Source organism: Eptesicus fuscus, chromosome 15 (assembly GCF_027574615.1).
Source record: "Eptesicus fuscus isolate TK198812 chromosome 15, DD_ASM_mEF_20220401, whole genome shotgun sequence".
In the NCBI taxonomy this organism is placed as follows: domain Eukaryota; kingdom Metazoa; phylum Chordata; class Mammalia; order Chiroptera; family Vespertilionidae; genus Eptesicus; species Eptesicus fuscus.
In genome coordinates, this window is record NC_072487.1 from 74,569,580 (window position 1) to 74,590,254 (window position 20,675).

At 60.7% G+C, this 20,675-nt stretch overlaps 2 protein-coding genes across 6 annotated transcripts in view; one reads left to right on the forward strand and one right to left on the reverse strand.

The window, feature by feature from the left end:
• Positions 1-3,454: 3,454 nt before the first annotated feature.
• Positions 3,455-16,514, reverse strand: CRAT (carnitine O-acetyltransferase). 2 transcript variants are annotated; one of them, XM_054727049.1, is made up of 15 exons: positions 16,029-16,514; positions 14,304-14,442; positions 13,362-13,625; positions 10,778-10,896; positions 9,596-9,649; positions 8,928-9,093; positions 8,410-8,584; positions 7,798-7,976; positions 7,203-7,303; positions 6,707-6,826; positions 6,416-6,538; positions 6,198-6,333; positions 5,789-5,851; positions 4,912-5,049; positions 3,455-4,261 (listed from the first exon to the last, which is right to left on the reverse strand). In XM_054727049.1, exons 2-15 carry the CDS (start codon positions 14,328-14,330, stop codon positions 4,046-4,048), a joined length of 1,881 nt encoding a protein of 626 aa, XP_054583024.1. In that variant the 5' UTR covers positions 14,331-14,442; positions 16,029-16,514; the 3' UTR covers positions 3,455-4,045. The 2 variants fall into 2 exon arrangements, with proteins under 2 accessions (XP_054583024.1, XP_054583023.1); XM_054727048.1 differs by lacking the exon at positions 14,304-14,442.
• A 195-nt stretch (positions 16,515-16,709) lies between these two features.
• Positions 16,710-20,675, forward strand: part of PTPA (protein phosphatase 2 phosphatase activator) — a 29,922-nt gene continuing 25,956 nt past the window's right edge. For 2 of the 4 annotated variants that reach the window (XM_054727150.1, XM_054727153.1), the window contains exons 1-2: positions 16,710-16,996; positions 19,748-19,845. In XM_054727150.1, coding sequence (XP_054583125.1) covers positions 16,966-16,996; positions 19,748-19,845 — 129 coding nt within the window. In that variant the 5' untranslated portion in view covers positions 16,710-16,965. Of the gene's footprint in view, positions 16,997-17,140; positions 17,204-19,747; positions 19,846-20,675 lie in introns of those variants that run through there. The other 2 variants (XM_054727152.1, XM_054727149.1) reach the window with 2 other exon arrangements.

A 20,675-nucleotide genomic window follows, 5' to 3' on the forward strand; every position in this document is an offset into this window, starting at 1 on the left:
ACTCTGGCAGCTTGAGCACATGTTGACTTGAGCTCCTGGGAGGAGGCTGGAGACACGGGACCCTGAGGAGCAAGGACCATAAACACACAAAACCACAAGCATCTCAGATACCCAGTCCCTTCCAGCCCCCGGGCCGCGCTTGGCATGGCGCTGCGACATTGCCCTCCGAGGAGGCCGCAGCCATGGAGAGGGCAGTGCCCCCTTTTCGGTCCCGGCCGCCTCCCTGCTCGGACCGCTCTCAGCCTCGTTCCTCCGTGGCAGGCCTGGGGGACGGGACAGCCAGGGTGTTCGCCTCTCCGGGATAACACTCCACTCCTGTAATTCAGACTTCCTTCAGTGTGCGTGGCTGAAGGTCTTGCTTTGGAAGAAATGACTGCAGACAGCTGGGTTTTCAGAGGCTTGTAGGAGTGAGGTGAGTGTAAGTCGATCCCAAGGGCTGGCCAGGATGGGAATCTAATCCTTGATTCACAGCTGAGATGCAGAATGGCTGCATCCTAGAGTGAGGGGGTCAGAAAGAATTCTGTCCCCACACGAGCTCGAAGCTGTGGGTCAGGGCCCCTGTGGTCCACAGAACCTTGACGTTCAGTAAACGTGACCTTACCCGATAGGAGGCAGAAGCAAACAGATCTCTGGAGGAAGGAACCTCCATCCTAGACTCCAATCACTCGTATGAACAGTGTTTAAGCTACAGTGAACGGAATGTAGATAAAGATGGCCAAGAGGACACGACACCGCGATGGAGAACCAGGGAAACGGGTCCGGAAACAAACCTGCCAATACCCGGTGCCGGAATGATCAGCCACAGACTAAAGGTGGTGTTTTTAAAGAAATAAAAGACAAACTTGAAAATGTCTGCGGGGAACGAGAAACCCTAAGGTGAACCTGGAAGACTTAAGTGAATCAAAATGGAAAAATCCAGTTGCTGAAACACAAGCTGAGCTCATCAGGTAGGTTTCAGTTGAAGGGAAGAAGTAAACTGCACGACAGGCGGAAGGACCGGAGTGGAGAGGAAAGGGCTGGTGAGCCCTGGACGTCCCCGAGTCCCAGCCACACTCCCTGCTTTCACCTCAGTGGGCACCCCCACACTCCACCCCCAACTCCTTTTCGTTGTTGGTCACCGAGTCTTGCACACTCCAGCCCGGTCTGCCTGGAGGCTGCAGAGCTCCCCCACGGCCAGGCCCCCTTCAGGCCCTGGGCATCTTTCTAAATGCCCGCCCTCAGGGCCTCGGCTAAAGCACTCGTCTTTAACGTGGCCTCTGTGTGGCTCCCTCTGTCCAGCCCTCACCCCCTTGCAGGCTTCGCGACAGGCCTGTCCTCACTTCCGGCCACTGCACTTGCCCCACGAAGAGCCAAAGTCAAGCTCAGGCCAACCTGGATAGACAGACTCGGGGGATCTAGGTAAGAGCCAAGTGATCTTTAATTCATTTGTTTATTACATGTTCACATTTCAAGTAATGTATTGCCCAAAATATATTACTTTAGAACAGTTCTTTTTCACTCAAAAAAAAAAATCAAGTTCTTCATCTGCATCATTGGCATCAGGGTCTTGTCCCTGGCCTGCCCCTGGGCCAGCTGACCGAATTCTCCGGCTCCACTGGCTAAGCTCACCGTGGCTTTGACAAAGGTCAGCGATTCCGTGGATGCTCAGCGGATGGTTTGAGACCCAGCAGCACTTTCTGGATTTCACGCACGATGCTGTCCCTGGAAATTTTGCCCCATGCCCCGAGTGCCCACTGGCATAACATTGAGACCGTGGAGTAAAAGAGCCCTACAGGTGTGTCATCTCCCCAGTATCCTTCCCGTGCGTCCAGAGACCTTTAAGCACCTGCCTGGCCCACACCCAACACTCCCAAGAGCGAGTGACAGTCACATCCTCGGGAGGAATGACTCAATGTCTTCGTTTCCTTGCCTCCCCCCCCCCCCCTCCCGCCACGTGCCACCAGGACCCTCTAGGCCGTCCCTCTCACACGGACAGTTTGTTCAGGTGCTAACTGGCTTTCCCGTGGACTTCCGGCTCTAAGGAGTTGAGGAAGCCTTCATACGAGCCTGTAACACCCAGTGCAAGGCATGCCCTCACTTCTGGAGAGTTTGGGGAAACCAGCCTTATATTCAGCCCCATGTGGTTCTTGGAACTTGAGTTTTGGGAGTTCCAGGTGTCTGTGCCGTGCCCATGGCCTGGCTCACTCCCCACCCCCCCCCCCGCAGCCCCACCCTAGTACTACTCCCACAGCACTCACTCCACGCCTGCTGTGGGCCTCCACTTCCTGGGACTCTCAGGAGCCCCCAGAGGGAGCAGCAGCACCCCCAGTGTACAGATGAGGACAGCAGCCTCAGCCTGTGTACTGTCATGGTCTTTTCCTGGTCTCCCACTCTGGCCCAGGAACGGGCATTCATGTCCCCTACCCCCTTCTGGCATCACTCCACTCTGCTGGCCTTGCTGCGGGGGGCGGGCCAAGAAATGGCCAGGCCCAGGGCAACACCCACTCCCCCCATTGTGTGGGTTCCGCCTCTTGCTCCCTGGGACTTTGGGCAGTGGCACACCCTCTCACCCTCATTGGAGGGAGGATGCTGAGTCCCCACCTCATGGCTGTGGGGGACTCGGTAGGACCCAGCAGGCCCAACAGGTCAGCGCCACTTAGTGCCCCAGTCCAGCCAACACCTTCCTGTGCCTTCCAGGCCCAAGTCCAGGCCGTGTCCACCATGGCTTTGCCTTCTCCACCCTGCCCTGGTCACCTGGGCGGGTGTGACGTGGGCCTGGGGGCTTGGCTACAGGGGCTCCCCATACCCTGACCTAAAGGATGGCTTCTGGGAATCTGTTCTGGTTAGTGGCCTGGTGACTAACCTCTCTGAGCCTCAGTTTTCTCATCTGAGAAAAGGAGAAAACCACAGGACCCACCCTCACGTGATTGTCCCAGGTCAGCCAGGCCAAGCACCTCTCACAGGCTTGATGAACTCTCCCACCCGCACCCAGGCATCTGCTCTGGTTTGCACGTGCCTTAGGGCCAGAGTGTCCCCTGGAGCGAGAGACTGACGTTGGCAAGACACCCAGCTTCTGCCAGGTGCCTGGGGTTGGGGACAGGCGGGTTTAGGGTTCTGATCAGGTGGTCGTGTGATCTGGGGCATCACTCCTATTGGGTTCCGTGGGGGCTGCAGGATGAGGCCTTAGGCCCTGGTGGCAGCCACACCTGGCCCACCAGACCCGGGCCTACAGGGTCCTACTGCCCCTGGGAGAATTGCGCCCATCCATGTAGCCCATGGTACCGGAGGCCCAAGTCCCGGGTAGGTGGGAGTTGTCTGAGAATGGGGTCCAGGACCTGGTGCCTGAGGACACCTCCTCTTGGCGCCTCGGAGCCCTTGGGGCCACTGGCTGCTTGGACACCAGCTCCCAGGCAGGGAAAGCCGGGAGAAGGCCAGGTGTCCCCCGCACCTGCCTGCCTCGCAGCTGGAACGCCTCTTCACTAGGACACTTTCCCTTTATTAATTACCTCGCCTGGTACTGTCACATAACCAGGAACATGGTTCAGGAATCAACAGTGGGCGCGAGGGCGCTGGGGCTCTTGAGCCATATTCTCCACAAGAGTAGGGCAGTCCTGTGGGAGACGGCCCGGCCCCAGTCCGCCTTGCACCCTGGCCTCGGCCTTGGGGAGGCCTGGAGTCCCCCACTCCAGATAGTCCTGTCTTGAGGTCCTCGGGCGTTTGGGATTGGAGCACGGATCAGCCCAGATGGCAGGGACTGGCCAGAGCTGAACTATCAGGAGGCTTCCCAGTCTCCTGGTGGGGAAGGAGGTGACCGGTTCCTTTCCCAGAGGAAGGCTGCTCTGGGCGATACATGGGGCGCCTGGGCCTCTGTCCTGCTCAGCCTCTGAGCACAGCCACGACGCTGGGGACCCGGGAAGGCATCTGGCGTGGGCCTGCAGGCCCCTGGGGGGGGGTCAACGTTGGCTTGGTCGGATCTGCGGGGCCCAGGGGGAGAGGGACAACGGGGAGCCCTGGTGGGTGGCCCATCTGAAGAGGTTTGGCCGTGGCACGGGCAGGCGGAGCACGCTCAGAGCTTGGCCCGGGGGTGGCTCTGCAGCAGCGCGCGCATGTCCAGGAGCGCCTTCTCCAGGTAGTGCACCATGCGGGCAGCGTTGGTCTCGGCACAGCTGTTGTAGGCCGACACCGAGAAGTTGATGTGCGACTCCATGGGGTTGTAGCAGACGCCATAGCCGTCTGGGACCACAGGCCCGAAGAACATGACGCAGTCCGTCTTGGAGGGGACCTGGGGGGGCACAGGACTAAGGCACTCGCCCCACCCCACCAGGTCCCTTCCAGCTCCTCAGGGCACCAGCCTGCCTTCCCACGACTCTGCTCCTCCCGTGCTCTGCCCGGAACCCTTTCCTCTTCTCCAGACGGGTGACTCCTCCCTCTGTCCTCCGTTAGCAGTTCTGGTGTCACCCTCCATGGGGCCTCCTCTGCATTCTTGGGGGCTCGAACGGCTCCCTCCTGGGGACTCCCTGACCCCCAGCACTTCCTGTGCTTCCAGCCTACACTGAGCCCTGGGGCAGGGCTGGTGCAGTCCCTGCTGTGCCCCAGCACCCAGCACAGGCTGGCACGGATCACATGTTCCTTCGTGACTGACCAGTGAATGAATGAATGATTCTCCCCTGGGGGGTCCCCAACTCCTCAGCCTGAGCTGTAGCGAAGCCCCTGACCCAGACCCTCTGCCAGAACTCAGCCGCTTCCCAGTGGCCTCTGGTGGCCTGTGTGGGCCACGCCACCACCGAGGTCTGACCGTGTTCTAGAGCTCGGCTCTAGTCAGTGCAGCCTTCTGCTCCAGCTCCGGTGGCTCTGTCCACCCCACCCCAGGGCACCCAGGGCAGTGGCAGGGACCCGGAGGGCAGGGGTCCCGGGCTCTGGGGCAGTGCCCACCTGGCTGGTGGAGAGGTTGAAGTGCATGGCGATGGCGTAGGAGGTGTCCATGAAGATGTCAGGCATGCTCACCAGGTCCTCGATGGCCTGCAGCTTCAGGCCCAGCAGGTGCCGGTCGAAGGCCTCCCCGCGGATGGCCTGCAGAAGGGGGTGCTGTCAGGAGCGGGGGCTGCGGGACCATAGGGCGCTGCTGCCCTCCGCAGAAGCCTGTGGCAGCAACTCCTCTTCCATCCACTGGCCCCTCAGACCCATGAGACCAGAGCAGCCAGGCAGGAAAGCCCTCACTTCAGAGATGGGGAGACTGAGGCCCAGGGAGGCAGGACAGTGTAGGGTTTGAGCACAGGTCTGGAGCTGGGTAGCTTAGCCCCATCCTGGCTGGGGGACCTTGGCACATATACATTTGGAACCTCAGTGTCTTCATCTGTAAAATGGGGACGGTCACTGAACTCCCCTTGTAGGGTGGCTGTGAGACCTAAATGGACATCTGTGTATAACATGGGCAGAGCCTGGCACACAGGTGCTCAGAGGCAGGGTCAGGATGGGAATCTGGCCTCCCGCTGCCAGCTGCAGCCTGAGCTGTCACATGGCAGGAACCCTGTTGTCGGCCCGCCTGTGTATAGCCTCAGCTTCCTGGCTCTATGACACAAGATCCAGAAGCTCACCTGGAACCGGGGGCCAGGGCAGTCACTGGGCCCAGCCTCAGTTTCTCCAGCTTTAAAATGGGGATGTACAGCCTTGCTCCAGGTGCCCCAGGGCTCAGGGGAGGGGTCGTTCAAGCTAAGGGTGAGCAGCTATTTGCTGCAGGAATGGACAGGCAGATGGACAGACAGGTGGGCGATGCCAAAGGTCTAGCACACGGACAGAAGGGCTCCCTCACCCGGTCGGTGTAGGCGCGGTGGGCGTGCACGGCCTTCCGCAGCAGCTCCACCTTCTGGGGCTCCTGTGGGGTGGGGTAAGAGGGAGCTGAAGCGCTGTCCCTTCCCTGCTCCTGCCACCCACCTCAGGAGCCCACTCCCACCAGCACTGCATTCTGCGAGAGGAAGTGGAACTACCATCACTCCAGGGCAGATGCGCACTGCTGATGAGTGAGTGAATGAAAAGCTCCCTTTTCTCTTGGGCTGCCAGGAAGCTCAGAGCTAAATCCATAGCTCTACCTTCTGTTATATTCCCAGTGCCCACCATGGGGCTGGAATACAGTAGGTGCTCAATCAATGTGTGCTGACAGAGTGAACAGGGAGGGAGATGGCTCAAGCCCAGCTCGCCCACCCTCACCCTGAACCTCTCACCGGCACACTGGAGTCATCCATGGCTTTGACAAAGGTCAGCGATTCCGTGGATGCTGAGCGGATGGTGTCAGTGCGGCCCAGGTGAAACATGCGCAGGGAGGCGCTCTCGTACGTGGCACACGCCTGCCCGTAGATCCTGCGTGGGAGAGGGGGCTGAGCACATGCCACCTCTGCCCCCGGGCCTCCGCCTGCCTTCCTGGGGGCAGGGCGGGGCTCACCTGTAGTAGGCCAGCTGGAGCGCCATCTGGATGAAGGCGTCAGGGCTCAGCTTCTCCGACTTGGGGAAGTCCTTCCCGAAGTGGTGGAACACGGTCACAATCATGTCCAGGTCCTGGATCATGCTGGGGGTTGGGGACAAGGCAGGTGAGGAGCAGGCACCTGGCACCCTGCCAACCCCCGGGAGAGAGGTCTCAGAACCAGCCGGGTTCAGTGCCAGACCTGGAACAAAAGCCTGCCAGACTCGAGGGGCCTGGCCCCCGCCCCCCAACCCCCCAGCGCCCGGCGCTCACATGCCAAGATTCTGCTTGGCCTTCTCAATGTCATTCTTGATTTCGGGGGTGATGTTGAACCGCAGCTTCTTGGGCATGGGCAGGGGTACCATGGGAGACCGCACGACCTCAGCCTTCTTCCTGCATGGACATGGGCTCGGGCTCATGCTGGGGCGGGGGAACCTGGGCCCCTCCTTGGGATTGGGTGGGGAGGATGGGTCCCTGAAGCTGGAGGGGCCAGCCCAGAGAGACGCTTGGGAGTTATGCTTCTGAAGTCACCTCCAGCTTCCAGGTGGCCAAAGGAAGGAGGCCTGGAGAGGGACGGGACTGGTCCAAGGTCACGCAGCTGGGAAGTGGCAGAGCCAGAATGCAAACCCTGGTTTGTCTGGCTCTAAAGCCCATGAAGAAACAGATGCCCAGGCATAGGGGAAATGCCATCCCCGCAGCCAGTCTCACCTGCGTGTCACCCTCACCAGGAACTGGGGAAATGGGTGGCGGGTGGGGGAGCCGCACTCACGTGTACTCGATGACGTGGTCCACGAGGGAGATGATGGGCGGCCCCTCTGCTGCTGCGTGCTCATAGATGAGCCCACAGGAGCCATCTTCTGCCACGATGAACTGCGGAGGGGGATGGGGGCCTGTTAACCCAGTCCCTGGAGCCACTCTGGTTGGCCCCAGAGGAACTCGCCCAGGAGTTACGCTGACTGATTACCATCATTAACGAGCTAACACCCCCGGGGTCCTTGGACCCGTCCGAGGCCACGCCAAGCACACCCCATGCCTGTGCACCTGGTTGAGTCCCCGTAACTCTTCTACCTGGGAGTCCTACCACAGCCCCATTTTACAGCTGCAGAGAGGGAAAGTCATGGCCAAATGGCGCCTCGGCCCGGCCTCTGATGTGCTGAAGGGGTGTGGGGGGTGACAGCCGTTTCTGGGCCAGGCCCAGTAATGATAGGCTGACTGCTGGGTAATTACAGCCGCGTCCACCTGATGACTTCCATCTGTTTACAAGCCAGGAGGCCAGGACGCGCCGGGGACAGGAAGTCCCGAGGCTGCAGGGGACCACGTGTGGGTATGTGTCCGGGTGGGAGTCAGGGCCTGCCGGTCCTCACCTGCAGCGTCTTGTCAAACCAGCGGTTGCCGCTGTTGAGCTTGCTGCCGCCCCCGTGCAGCATCTGGCCGGCCACCTGGCTGCGGTACATGTCCTCTGAGACCCGAGGTATGACGGCATCCAGGCACACGGTGAAGATGCTCTTCTGGATGGAGCGTACCGACTCCCGGTTCACCTTGTCTGCAGGGGGCATGGCGGGAGGGGGCACAAAAATGGGGGTGTCAGGCCTGGGGCGGCCGGGCCTCCAGAATGTTTCCGAGTGCTGGGACAGACTTCAGAGCTTCCCACTCAACAGGGCCCTGCAGCCCCACAGCCCCTGTGAGGAGCGCCCCGTCCCGGCCCACTTTAGAAACGGGGCAGGTCCCACCCAAGTCCCGGACTCAGCACGGGGTTCGGGGACTGTGACGGCAGAGGAGGGCTCCTCAGCCGGGGACTTAGCCTCTCATCCCACTTGCTCCTTACTACATATGGGGAACACATCTGACCCAGCTGTTTCCTGAGCTGAGCTGAGAACACCTGCTCCGAGCTGAGAGGACTCAGCGAGAAGCGTGCGCCTGGGCCTGGCGAGGGCAGAGCCTGGGATGTGGGCCTGCCCCGCCCCCTCCGCGGGCACCTTTGATGAGGGTGTTGTAGGCCTTGGCCCAGGAGTTGCGGTGGTTGGAGGTGAGGATGCCCACGGGCTCTTTGTTGGTCTGCAGCGACGAGTTCCAGATCTTCTCCAGCTGCACGAAGAGCTGGTCCGCGGTGAGGGGCGTCCCGTCGCTGTGGTACACGTCCAACTCAAAGAACTGTCCGGGTGCAGGCGGGTGGGGAGGAGGGGCTGGTGACGACCTCCGACCCCCGCAGTCACGTCCCTCCCCCCGCCCCCGCCTCCTGGCCCTGGAGCCCAGAGGCCACAGTGAGTGCTGTCCTGGGCCCAGCTGAGGGGACCGGGTCCGGCCAAGGGTGAGGGAGGAGGAGGATGTCCCTGCATTGTTCTCCCCAGCTGGGCAGGCCACGGCCCCTCTTGGCATCCCTGAGGCTGGGGCCGAGCCGGGCACCCAGTAGAGATGCTCAGAGTTTCCTGTTCCTGGGGCACAGGGGCATGTGGGGGCCCTGCCCCTCCTCCCTGCCCAGCGTGCGCCCACCCACCTGGTAGTTGTGCACCACGGTGATGTGCATGGGCGGCTTCTTGGTCTTGCTGAAGTTGATGACCGAGTCCTGCTTGGGGCCTGGCACGCGGCAGGAGGACAGGATCTGATAGTACTGGTTCATGCACAGCGGCTTCCCGCCCAGGTACTCCACGGGGAGGGTCTCACTGTGGGCGGGGGGACAGTGAGGGGCCGCTGGGCAAGTACGGAGGGAGGAGGGAGCTGCTGGGTCCGCCGGGGGCTGGGCAGAGCTGAGTCAGGGTTGACAGCAGTGGCTGTCCGCCCTCCTCACGTCCCTACTTCCCCTGAGCCTGCGCAGGGCCTGCCTGCTGGGCTGGGGCAGGACGCCTGCCATGAGTCACCCTGGGAACTCCCTTCCCCGCTCTGGGCTTCAGTTTGCCAAGGGGGAGAGACCTCCGGGGGCTGTTTGGCTGGAACGCCATGGCAGGGCCTCTCGGGACAGGGTCACCAGGAGGAAGTCCCGGCAGCTGGAGCAGGACCGAGGCACCCCAGTCCCCAGGCTCTGTCCCCAATTCCCCACAGAGGCTGGGCCAACAGGAAGTGAAAGAAGCCGAGCTCTGGCCGCCCAGCACCCGGGCTTGGGTCAAGCTGGAGTGACTGTGTCAATTAGGCAGGCAGGGTAGGGGCGGGCCGGGCCGGACTGCTCACTTGTCAACCATGGCCTTGAAATCCAGCACACCCTCGATGAACTTGGCAGCAAACCTAGAGGGAACAATCAGAGATGAGCAGAGGTGTGGACACCCTGAGGACAGCCCCAGGTCAGGGAGCCTGTGGGGTGAAGGGAGCCACCGATTGCTTCACTCCTCACGCAGGGCTTGCAGAAGCTGAAGGAGTGGGTCTGAGTTCAAGTTCCAGCTCGCCCTTCTGAGCCTAGAGGGAGATGCGGAGGGCGCAGGGAGAAACTGCTGGCCACGTGCCGGCAAGATTCAGGTGCGGAGGCACGGCAGCCTGACCCTGGCGGGGTCACGGATCAGGGCAGCTGGTTCCACCCATAGGGCCCAAGCCCCAAATCACAGTCGGGAGACTGGCAGGAGGACACCCTTCTCTCAGGAACCAGTTACAGAGGGACCCGGGGCCCCAGGGGAGGGGGAGTGTGAATGGGAGGGCCGTGGCTCCAGGTGTCCCTCCCCTAGGTCTCCACCTGTTTCTGGGCCTCTGTGTCTCCCAGGCCACCTCTCGAACTGGCCTTCCTCCCTGAACTATGTGAGCTACACCAACCATGTCCGGCGCCTGGGCTGCCCCTGGCCCCCAACATGGGGACCACCATCTGGAGTTCCTGGGCCTGAACCCCCAGACCTTCCCAGGGTGCCCTGGTGCCTTTAAGAGAAGCAGGTGGTGGCCACAGTGGCTGGTGCTTGGGCAGGCGATACTTGCCCCGGGTATTTTTATCTCCGGTAGGACTGGAACAGAGGCCAGGGCAAGTGACATGGCCGAATGTGGAAAAGGGGACTGTGTACAAAGGTCGTCCCTGTGGCCAGAGGCGAGAGGGAAGGAGAGGTGAAGTGCCAGAACTGGGGTGGGGGTGGCCCCAGGTTTAGGGACAGGGAGGGGACCCAGTCCACAGCGTGGTGTGAACAGCTATGAAGCTTTGGAGCCGGGAAGACCCTGCTCCCTGCCCCAGCTCAGCCAATACTGAAAGGTGATCTTGGGCAGGCCCCTCCCTGCTCTAGGCCTCAGTTTCCCCATCTGTAAAACAGGAATGACACTCCCCACTTCATAAGGCTGTTTGTGCGGATGAAAGATAACGAGCAGGTCTGGGCCCTCCAACCTCCCGGAGGAAGTGGCCCTCAGGCCCCGCCCCTCCGGCCCTGCCCAGCCTCAGCCACTCACCGGAGCTGTCCCTGCAGATCCACAAAGTCCTGCCTGGGCAGCACCAGGCCGGGGCTGGAGTAGATGACCAGGGGCTGGCGGTACTGGAGGTAGGCCGTCTTGAGCCACCACTCGGACAGCTGGGGAAAGGACCAGAGCCTGTCAGGAGGGGTGGCGGGGACTTGGTGACCCTTCCCCCCAGGGCAAGGGGACCCTCTGTCCCCTCTGTGAGCACAGGTTCTTAAAGCGAATACTCAGACCCGGAACCCCCCACCCCGCTACACCCACCAGCAGTGTCCCATCATCTTCCCTCAGCCTGAGCCAATCAGCAAGAGAAATCAGACACCCGGCCAAGGAGAAGATGTGGGAAAAGACTGGCAGGAAACCTGGGGCCGGGGAAAAGAGGCAGAAATGTGAATCCTGTTTCTTTTCCTTTTTTAAAAAAAATGTTTTTATTGATTTCAGAGAGGAAGGGAGAGAGAGAGAGGGAGAGAAACATCAATGATGAGAGAGAATCACTGATCGGCGGCCTCCTACACGCCCCACCCTGGGGATGGAGCCTGTAATCCAGGCATGTGCCCTGACCAGGAATTGAACCATGACCTCCTGGTTCATAGGTCGATGCTCAACCACTGAACACGTTGAATCATGTTTCTTTATCTTACAAATTTTGGTCAATGATTTTTACTACTTTTCGAAATAAAAATGTATGCCTGATAGATAGAATAGAGAAAAATACAGAAAAAGAAAGTCCAATGAATGAGTCTTTGCTCATCCCAAGTGGGCATTTCCCAGGAAAGCGGGGCCCAGGGTTCAATGCCAAACTGGAGATCCTGGTCCCCGGTGGCCTCAGTTTTGTTGGTGTCGGACTGGGCAGTGGACACTCACTGGGATCTCAAGGGCAGGCCATCTGGGGGAAGCCACGAGGATAAATCGATGTACAGTGACAAAGCGCGGGCTGTACCGTGGGCGAGCTGCCTCTCTGGGGACCGACCGTGGCCATGTGGAAGGCTCCCGTCATGGGGCCGGGCAGCTCCCAGGGGACTGTCCCCCTTGAGCCTTATGTGCTGGACTGCAACCCTGCCCGCCCTACGCCCCTTCCAGGGCCTGCCCAAGGCGCCTCTCTCGGCAGGTCCTTTCCTCCCTGGAGACCGCCCCCGCCGTGCTTCGTCACCCCACCTCGAAGAGCAGTGGGCAGGATGTGCCTCTTTACCAGACTCCCCCGGGGAAACTGCGGCCTGTGGCACCAGGCCATCAGCCTCGGGCCCTTGGCAAGGGGCGAGGGGTGTGACGTGCACAGAACGCCAGGGGGCACCTGGAGGAACTGCAGGCTGAAAAGGAAGTTACAAGCTGCTGGACCCCAAACTCTCAGCTCCCGATTCCAGAGTCCAGGGCCCTGAGCTGCCCAGGCTCAGGACAGCCACCCACCAGCCTGCCTCCTCTGTGCAGCCCCCCTCCACCTGCGCCCCTCAGAGCACCTCCTCCTTCATGGGGCTTTCTGTGGCTCTCTCCTACAAACCGGCCTCTCCCTCATCACCCCTTTCTCCGGAAGGCCTCCTCTCCCCCCCCCCCCCCCCCCCGCATAGTTGCTTTAGGTCAGAACTGTCCCTCCCCCCAGCAGCCCAATCAACAAGTACCACTGGCACCAAGACATACTCTGGACCTACTGACTTCCCACCCTCTCCCTGCCAGCATCTCCCTCGGGGTGACGGCACCGCCTTCCCACCGCCTCCTGCTCCCACTCTTCTTCCCTCCCAGCGGCCAGGGCGGTCATGTTAAACTTTAGGTTAAGGTCTAAGATGCACAGAAAAGTGCACGGAGCATCGATGTACACACACTCCCACGAGGTGAACACACCTGGTGACCGACTGAGACACAGACCGGAGCGATCCGTCCGTCACTGAGCACAAACCCCTGCTTGAAGCCAGCCCGCAGCCTCTTCCCACTGAGCTCAAGTCCAAGTTCCTTCTGCCTGCAGCCCGCCCTCCCACCCGGGCACTCCACCCCAGCCTCCGTCTGTTCCTGGATTCACCAGGCTTGCTGCCTTTGCGGGTGCTGTTCTGTCCGTCTCAGACCAACACCACCTCCTCCCTGCCTTCCCTGACCACTCAGAATAAAGACGCTGCCATTCTCCACATCTCTTTCTCATCCCCCTTAAAAAAAAAGTGTTTTCATTGATTTGAGAGAGAGGAAGAGGACAGAGAGAACTGGGAATCGAACCGGCGACCTCTCGGTGCATAGGACAACGCTCAACCACCTGAGCACACCGGCCAGGGCATCACCCTTTTTCGTTTCTACAGAAATGACCTTGACCACTCATGTGTCTTGTTTAATCGCCTCTCTCCCCTTCCTACTTGAATGTCATCTTCGAGGCCATCAACGGTCTCTTTCTCGCTCATCCAGTCTCTGCCCAGTGCCAGGCACAGAGTGAGCTCCCGTCAAACTGGCGCCAGTGAATGCCCGAGCGGCCGGTGTTGGGAGACTGTGTGCAGAGGGGCAGACCTCACTGTAGGACTCTCACAACGACCCACGGCCTCTGGGGGGCCCCTTTCCCTTCAGCCCGGGTGGGAACTGGGGGATCGGTATACCCGCGGTTCTCACTCACCCAGTTCTCCATCTTCTTGGCCCTGCGCTCCAGGCCCTTCTGCAGGCGCTCTCCGACCCCCCCTGCAGCCTGAAACTCTTCCACCAGCTGCTTGGTGTGGGCCCATTCCTCCTCGCTCACGATGGGCTGCAGGGTCTTCAGGTAATGGTCCAGGGTCTGCTGGAGCGGGGGCACGGGCAGCCGTGGCAGAGACTCCTGGTGTGCCTTGAAGCGGCTGGCAACCTTCGTCAGGGAGGAGGGCTTGAGGAAGCCCAGGGGCTTCACCTGCAGGCAGCAGAACATCCTGCTCATTCTCCCTCCGGCGCTGGGAGGCCCTGGTGATGCCCAGCTGCAGTCCTGGGCACTTATGTGCCCATCTCTGGGACCAGAGACAGCCTCTTGGGTGGTGCCAGCCCTGGCTTCCCAGCCCTCGAGCTATAGGCGTTTCCATCTCTCTGGGGCTTGGAGGTGCAGGTATGGACAGGGGAGGGTGGGGTGTGGCCACGGATCTTGCCAAGGCTCAGGGGAACCAAGTCAGGATGAGTGGCACCTGCAGAGGTCAGAGGGACCTCTCACCTGTCTGAAGGCACAGGGCCCCGCCTTTCTCCCTCGGGGACGAGGCACCAGCCAGCAGTGAGGTGACTGCCCCCGCCCAGAGCTCCCCACCTCCTTTTCGCCCACCCTCGCCAGGTTGAGAAACAGGAGGAAGAAGAAAAAATCAGAGAGAGCCAGATGATTACAGCACCTTGGGATGAGGGTGAAGCCACAGGTTTTTTTCTTGTCTGTGGGATGGGATGGGGGTGGCATGGGGGCAGCGCTGGGACAAGAAAGAGCTGAGTGGCCTGGCAAGGAGGGTGAGAGTTGGCAGAGAGAGAGAGTCCGGCAGAGAGAGAGAGGGAGACGGGAGGGTCTGGGGCTATTGGCGGCAGTAGGCAGGCAAGAGGCAGAGGCTCTGTTCCGTACCTTCTCTTTCTGCTGCCCGTCCTCCATGGCAGGACTGAGGTTCTGAGCCCTGTCTGTCTGCCTTGGGCTGGATGTCTAAGCCTAACTGTGCTACCAAGTGGGCGAGCAGAACCTAGCAAGAGGCAGCCACTTGCCTGGGCTGGAAAGAGAAGACAAGAGCCAAGATTCAGGGGGGTGGGGGGAAGGCAGAGGGGGTAGTGGCGATGGCTCTGGTGGCATCTGGGATTGTGGCTATGGCAGGAGCCCCAGCTTTCAGAAGTGGGGGGATGGGGAGCAGGTGAGAGGGCTGGTGGTGGGCACTGGAGTAGAAGTAATCCTGGAAAACTTTCTCCTTTCTTCTCTGGATGGGCCCAGAGCCAGGGAGACAGGCCAAGAGGTATTAAAAAATCCACCTGCTAGAATCTGGAGGTCTGTTTGATGAAGGAAAACTTGGCTGGAGGGCAGAAACTGATGAGCTGCTAAGCATACCACAGCCCTGACATCGGGGTTGGTACCGGAGAGCAGACACTGGGAAAGACCAGTGGACAGTGGCCACTAGAGCCCTGCCCATCCCGTTTCCCTCCGGAACGGCCGGGAGCCCTTCTAGGCCACCCTCCCACCAAAGCCTGGTCCTCTCGAGTTGTTGCTCCTTCGGCTGGGGGCCGAGAGTGGGGGACTTCAGGTGTTAAAAATAAACCAAAGGACACTGGCTTTGGGATTGGATGAGATCTGAGTCGCCAGATCTAGGGGATTCTGGCCGAGGCTCTCCTCGCCTCAGTTCCTCCAGCAGTAAAGTGATCAGGTCACCCAGTAGGTCTTGGAGGGTGACCCAGAGGCTGTTTGTGGGATGGGGACACAGCTCAGGTGGCGAGTGGCAAGAGTGAGGTGGAGCCTTGGGGTCCTGGAAGAGCCTCTAGGCCAGAAGCCAGTGGACGGGGACGGTCAGTTCTCTGGGCCTGGCATGTCTGTCTGAGCGATCTTCTTGGCACAGACAGAGGGAGATGCAAACAAAGATAGGCTTGGATTAGAGAGGAAAGGAATCCAAATCAGGGCACGGTGCTTCTTGCTCCAGGCTGCCCACTGGGGAGGACTGGGGGGTGGATGTGGACAGGTCCGGGGAGGGCCTGGTGGAGAGGGAGGGCATTGGGGCTGCCACCTGCCACCTCCTGCCAGTTCTCAGGACTTTCTGGGCAGCCCAGTTTGATGCCTCCACGTGAGTTTCTCTGGCTACACACATACACACACACAGACACATACACACACACACACACACACACACACACACCCCAGGGACCATTTGATAAGTCCAAGGAAGCTGACCAGCTGGATGGGGTTGGAGAAGTGGCTCTGGCCTGGGCAGAAACGGCTTAGGCGGAGCGTGCACAGGGTGTGTGAGTCAGAGAACAACAGTGACCGGGGCTCCATGTCAGCCTGCTCCGCGGCTCCAGGTCTAGGGGTGGGGGTGCTGCCTGGAGCCGGTGCCACTGTCTTTCCCAGGTCGCTGAAATGTAGCGCTTACAGGACATGGGTTCGATCCGGCCTCTGACCTTGAACCGCAGTCTCTTTCTCTGCCAAACCCGGGAAGCCCACCTGCCAGGTCCCACCCCAGCAGCTGCGGGCCAGGCTGGACAGGGCCTCGGGCAGCCTGTTTACCTGTGGACCCCATTCGGGCGCAGCTGCGGGGCTGGCCCGGCCCCCCGCCCGCGCCGTCCAGGGCCCGCCAGGCCGGCTCCCGGCCGCACTCACCGCCGTCCTGACCGCGAATGCCAACATCTCCACGGCCGGCCCGCGGACTCACGGTCCGCCCGCACCCCGCGCGGGGCAAAGTCCGCGCCGCCGCCGCCGCAATTGGTGGGTCCCGCTGGAGCCTCCGGGCCAAGGTCGCCGAGTCGCCGCCGCCAGCGGTCCAGGCGGCCCCGCGCCCACCCACCGGCCGGGCGGGTGGCGGGCTGGCGGCGGGGGAGGAGGGCTCTCGGCGCGGTCACCGGCCGGTTCCGAGCCCGGGAGGCTAGTCGCGAGCGCGGGGCGGGGCCGGAGCGCGGGGCGGGGCCGGGGCGCGGTCTGCCGGCCGCGGGGACGCCGCGAGGCGCTGGACCCGGGAAGAGGGGCCGCCGCCCCGCTCGCTCCCGCCGGACCCCAGATGCCGTCCCCTCTCTTGCGGGCGGGGGTGTCCCCCCTCTCAGCCCGCTTGGGGCCCTTGAGCGCTGCTCTCCGAGTGGCGGGCAAACACACCCATGTTGACGGGGCAATGTCTTCTAAAGTCCCTCGGGGCAGGGCCAGAGCCACGCACGAAGATGACAGGTGGGGGCCGCCCCGCAAAAGCATGGCCGCCGCAACGGCCTTCGCCCGCCCCGCAAAAGCATGGCCGCCGCGCTCCCAGGGCCGCGGGCCGTCGTCGCGCCGGCCGTTGGTGCGCATGCGCCGGGCGCCCCGCACCAACATGGCCGCCGCCGCCCGGGCTGCGCCGCCGCCGGAGCCGGCCGTTGCTGGGCATGCTCCCTGAGTGCCCCGCACCGACATGGCGCTCGTCTTCAGTGGGGTGACTCTAATTGTCGGCTCTCGGGTATAGCCGGCCGGCGCTCATTTCTACCGAGGGAGCTCTGAGCGCGGGAAGGGAAGGGTGGGTGCGGAGCTGAAAGGTGCGGGACTGCGGGCGTCGGGGCCGGCTCCTGGCGGGAGGAAGATGGCTGAGGGCGAGCGGCAGGCGCCGCCAGGTAGGATGCGCCGGCCGGGTCGGGCCGCGGCGGGGGCGCGGGGGCGGTGCCAGGAGTGGGGGCGGGGAAGGGGTGTGGTGCGGGGCTCGGCGCGGGAGGGTCGGGAGATGGACGACCTCCCGGGGCCAGAGAGGATGGGCCCCGCGGAGGGAGGAGCATTAGGGGCCCTGGAAGGAGGACAAGAGCCCGGGGCTGCGGCGAAGGCTGGTGGGTGGGGCGCAACACCGGGACTTGGGGGGCCCGGGCCGCCGGAGGGTCAGGTGGGCAAGGCCTTGGCCCGGAGCGGAGGCCCTGTCCACGCCCGGGCCGCTCGTGCCGAAGTCCGCCCTGGGTCTGGCGGGGAAGATGCCGAGGACGGGGGCTGCCGTCTTCATTAGACCCTGCTCGGCGGGGGTGGGGTGGGGGGGTGCTCCGTGGGCTGGGCCTGCCGGACCCCATCCCCAGCTTCCTCCACGCTCTGTCCCCCCCCCCCCCGTCCCCCTCTCCGGGAGGCCGGCCTCTGGAGTTTCGGTGGCTGAGAATTTATTGAGAGAAACTGCTCTCGGTCGTCTAAACCACTAATTTAAGAAGGCTGGTTGTGCAAGGGGAGAGTGTCTGCCCGGCATCTCCCTCTGTAACTTGTATTTACACCGCGGCCTCTTTTAAGTTCATCCCACTACCCGGGAGGAGGCGCTGGGAAAGGATCTGATAGAGACTGCAACCTGGGGACCGGAGGGAGCACATAGGTCACCCAAACACACAGCTCGTGTTTGGAAAGCATTTGATATTCCTTCCACCCTGTCTTACGTTTTGTGATCCCTGGGAAGGTCTCAGAAATTTTGAGGATCAAAAGAGCCCCTCCCTTACAACCCCCGCCCCCCCCCCCCCCCCCCCCGCAAAGACCTGGGTGTGGTCTTTTACTTGAACACAAAACTTCTGTGCGTGTGCCCTGAGAACAGGGGTGGGAACCTTTTTCTGCCGAGGGCCATTGGCTGTTCATAACATACAGAATTATCAACTTACTGTTTGGTCAGACATTTAATTAACTCACCCCTGCTGCCTTGGCAGGGCCGGACCAGATGCTTTCCTGGACCTTATGTGGTCCTCCGGCTGCATGTCCCCCCACTCCCCTCCCCCCCCACGCTGCCTCAGAAGTCCTGGTAATGGCGTCGGGAGATAGAAGGCATTCTCAATAAGAATTCCCTGTGAGATGTGTCCCTGAGGGTGGGTGGGGGGAGGGAGAGAACCTGTGCACTGAAAGGGATGACGGCCCGGGGTCAGCTATGTATGGCCGGATGCCTGTGGCCCTTCTTGGACGTTGAAGTAGGACTTTTGGGGGCAAGCAGAGCGAACTGCTTACCTCAGTGTAGTGGTGAGCACCTGGGCCTGTGGAGTTACACAGACCCTGCTCTGCTGGCCAGTGCCAGCCTCTGTGAGCCTGTTCCCTTATTTCTTAAAAAGGAGGCTACCCCTTCTTCATAGGGCTGCCGTGTGCCTGCCACAGAGGATGTGGGCAGCGCTTGGGCCATGGCGGTGAAGTCAGTGTGGGTTCCTGTTATCCTTTTCAAAGGTGGTACAAGTTGAACACGGGGACGGGTTCCCACATGGTAGATGATACTACATCCACTTTCTGGGGATGCTGAGGAACACCTCTAACACTTTGGGTGTTTCCATCTTACACGGAGAGGTTTTAGGGGATCCAACTGCCCGGTGTCCCTTTGTCAGAGGCAGAATCTCGAGGCTGAGAGAGTGTGGGTCTGACTTCGTTTGTCGCCGTCCTGTGTTTGAAGGCTTGGTTTTGTGATTTGGGGTTTTGTGTTCTGGCAGCTTGTGTGTTGCATCAATGCTTTGTTGCAATGCTTCCTATCGGGCAACCTTTCCCCTGGTCACCGGGCCTGGCCTGGAGGTTTTCCTCTCCGTGAAATAACGTCAGGGGGACCGGCCACTTGCAGGGAACAGTTCTCTCCAATGCACAAAAGGGCTCTGTTCCCAAATGTCATTTGCAAGTTGATTATTTGGAAGGTGGACCACATTTTCCCATGAAAACAATGTAGTAAGGTTGCTAGCCTGACCTACAAAGCTTTTTAAAAATATATATATTTATTGATTTTTTACAGAGAGGAAGGGAGAGGGATAGAGTTAGAAACATCCATGAGAGAAACATCGATCAGCTGCCTCCTGCACACCTCCCTACTGGGGATGTGCCCGCAACCAAGGTACATGCCCTTGACGGAATCGAACCTGGGGACGCTCTGTCCACTGAGCCAAACCGGTTAGGGCACAAAGCTTTTTATTTAGCACCTTACAGTAGCAATTTACTAATAGTAGGGGGGTCTCAATTTTGGCTCTGGGAACAGGCTTGCAGAACAGGGGGGAGGAGGAAGAGAGTTTCTGGTCTCTCTCTGGGGCCCTGGTTTGAATTCCGAATTAGTAGAGGTTTGCTTTGCTCTTATCTCAGATTCCCTGTCCTACTCCTTAGACCTCCAGGCCTCCTGGCACTGCTCCCTCAGCAGCTGATACCTTGTTTTCCTCAGAGAAAGGAAAGCCAGGAGGCCAGTGGCTTTGGTTTAATAAGCCAGGACTCTGTCCTGGGAGTCAGTGTCTGGTGAACACTAGGGCTTGGGTGTTGGAGTCTTGGTTTAAAAGTGTGTGTGTGCATGTGCGTGTGTGTGTGTGCATGTGCGTGCGTGTGCGTGTGCGTGTGTGTGTGTGTGTGTGTGTGTTGGGAAGGGTTTCTATTTATTTGTTTGCTTTTTCATTTTCTTTGTCAAGATTCTTCGGAGGAGACCCCTGCAGCCACTCAGAACTTTATCATTCCAAAAAAGGAGATCCACACGGTTCCGGACATGGGGAAATGGAAGCGGTCTCAGGTACCGTGGTGTCTACGCTGCAGGGTCAGAGCTGAGAGGAGAAACTTGGGCTTTTTCAAAGACGCTGGTTTTCTAGACACGATGGGCTGTGAGCTCCTGACCCTCACGCCCTTGGAGCCACAGCTCTGAGAAGCTGGGAAGAGGTGACAGAGGAGATGCCTGTCCCTCCCCGTCAGGGCAGCACTCAGAGATGCTTCAGTGGGGAGATCTCGGGGGCCGGGGCCAGAGTGACCCCAGAGTGTGCTCCTGGTTCTCATACACCATCGCCCCTGCGTGTTGTCCTGGCCGAACATGAGTGTCCTCAGTGAAGGAGTGTGTGACTTGGTTCTTGGTTCCAAGTACCAGCAAGTTGGGGAGCCAGTGGATCAAAGGGAGAGGAGGTTATTCCATGAAAACCTAGGCCAGGGCGGTGACTGAGCCCAGACATACCTGGAGAGCACTCTGGGGCAGACCAGCTTCCTGTGCTGCCGAAGGTAACAGCGTGTCCCTCCCGGCTACGGTCAGGCTGTGGAAAGGCTGGGACTGAGAAAAAGAAAGCCAATTTCAAGTTCCCAGGGAAGGCCTTGGGTCCAGCTCCAGCCGGGTGCCTACCTGGACTGGTCAGCTGGGGTGGGTAGTGTCCCTTGTAGAGAAGGGCAGGCTTGGGGTCCTGGCAAGCTTGGCAGGTTTGTTGTGAGGAGTGTGCTGTGCTTACATTGGCCTAGGCCACAGGTTGGCACACGATGCCTGCCAGACGAATCTGGCTCTCCGCCTGTTCCTGTAAATACAGCTCCATTGGAGCACAGCCATGCTCATTCCTGTGTCTGTTGTCCATGGCTGCTTCCGCACTG

What these genes read in the sequence shown, in the direction of transcription:
- CRAT (XM_054727048.1), bottom strand. Translation starts at nt 16,055, where the DNA reads ATGTTGGCATTCGCGGTCAGGACGGCG. An exon ending in TGGATGACTCCAGTGTGCCG is followed by an intron (nt 5,852 to 6,197) that starts GTGAGAGGTTCA and finishes CCCACCCCACAG; the next exon opens with GAGCCCCAGAAGGTGGAGCT. An exon ending in ACCGCGCCTACACCGACCGG is followed by an intron (nt 5,050 to 5,788) that starts GTGAGGGAGCCC and finishes CCCCTTCTGCAG; the next exon opens with GCCATCCGCGGGGAGGCCTT.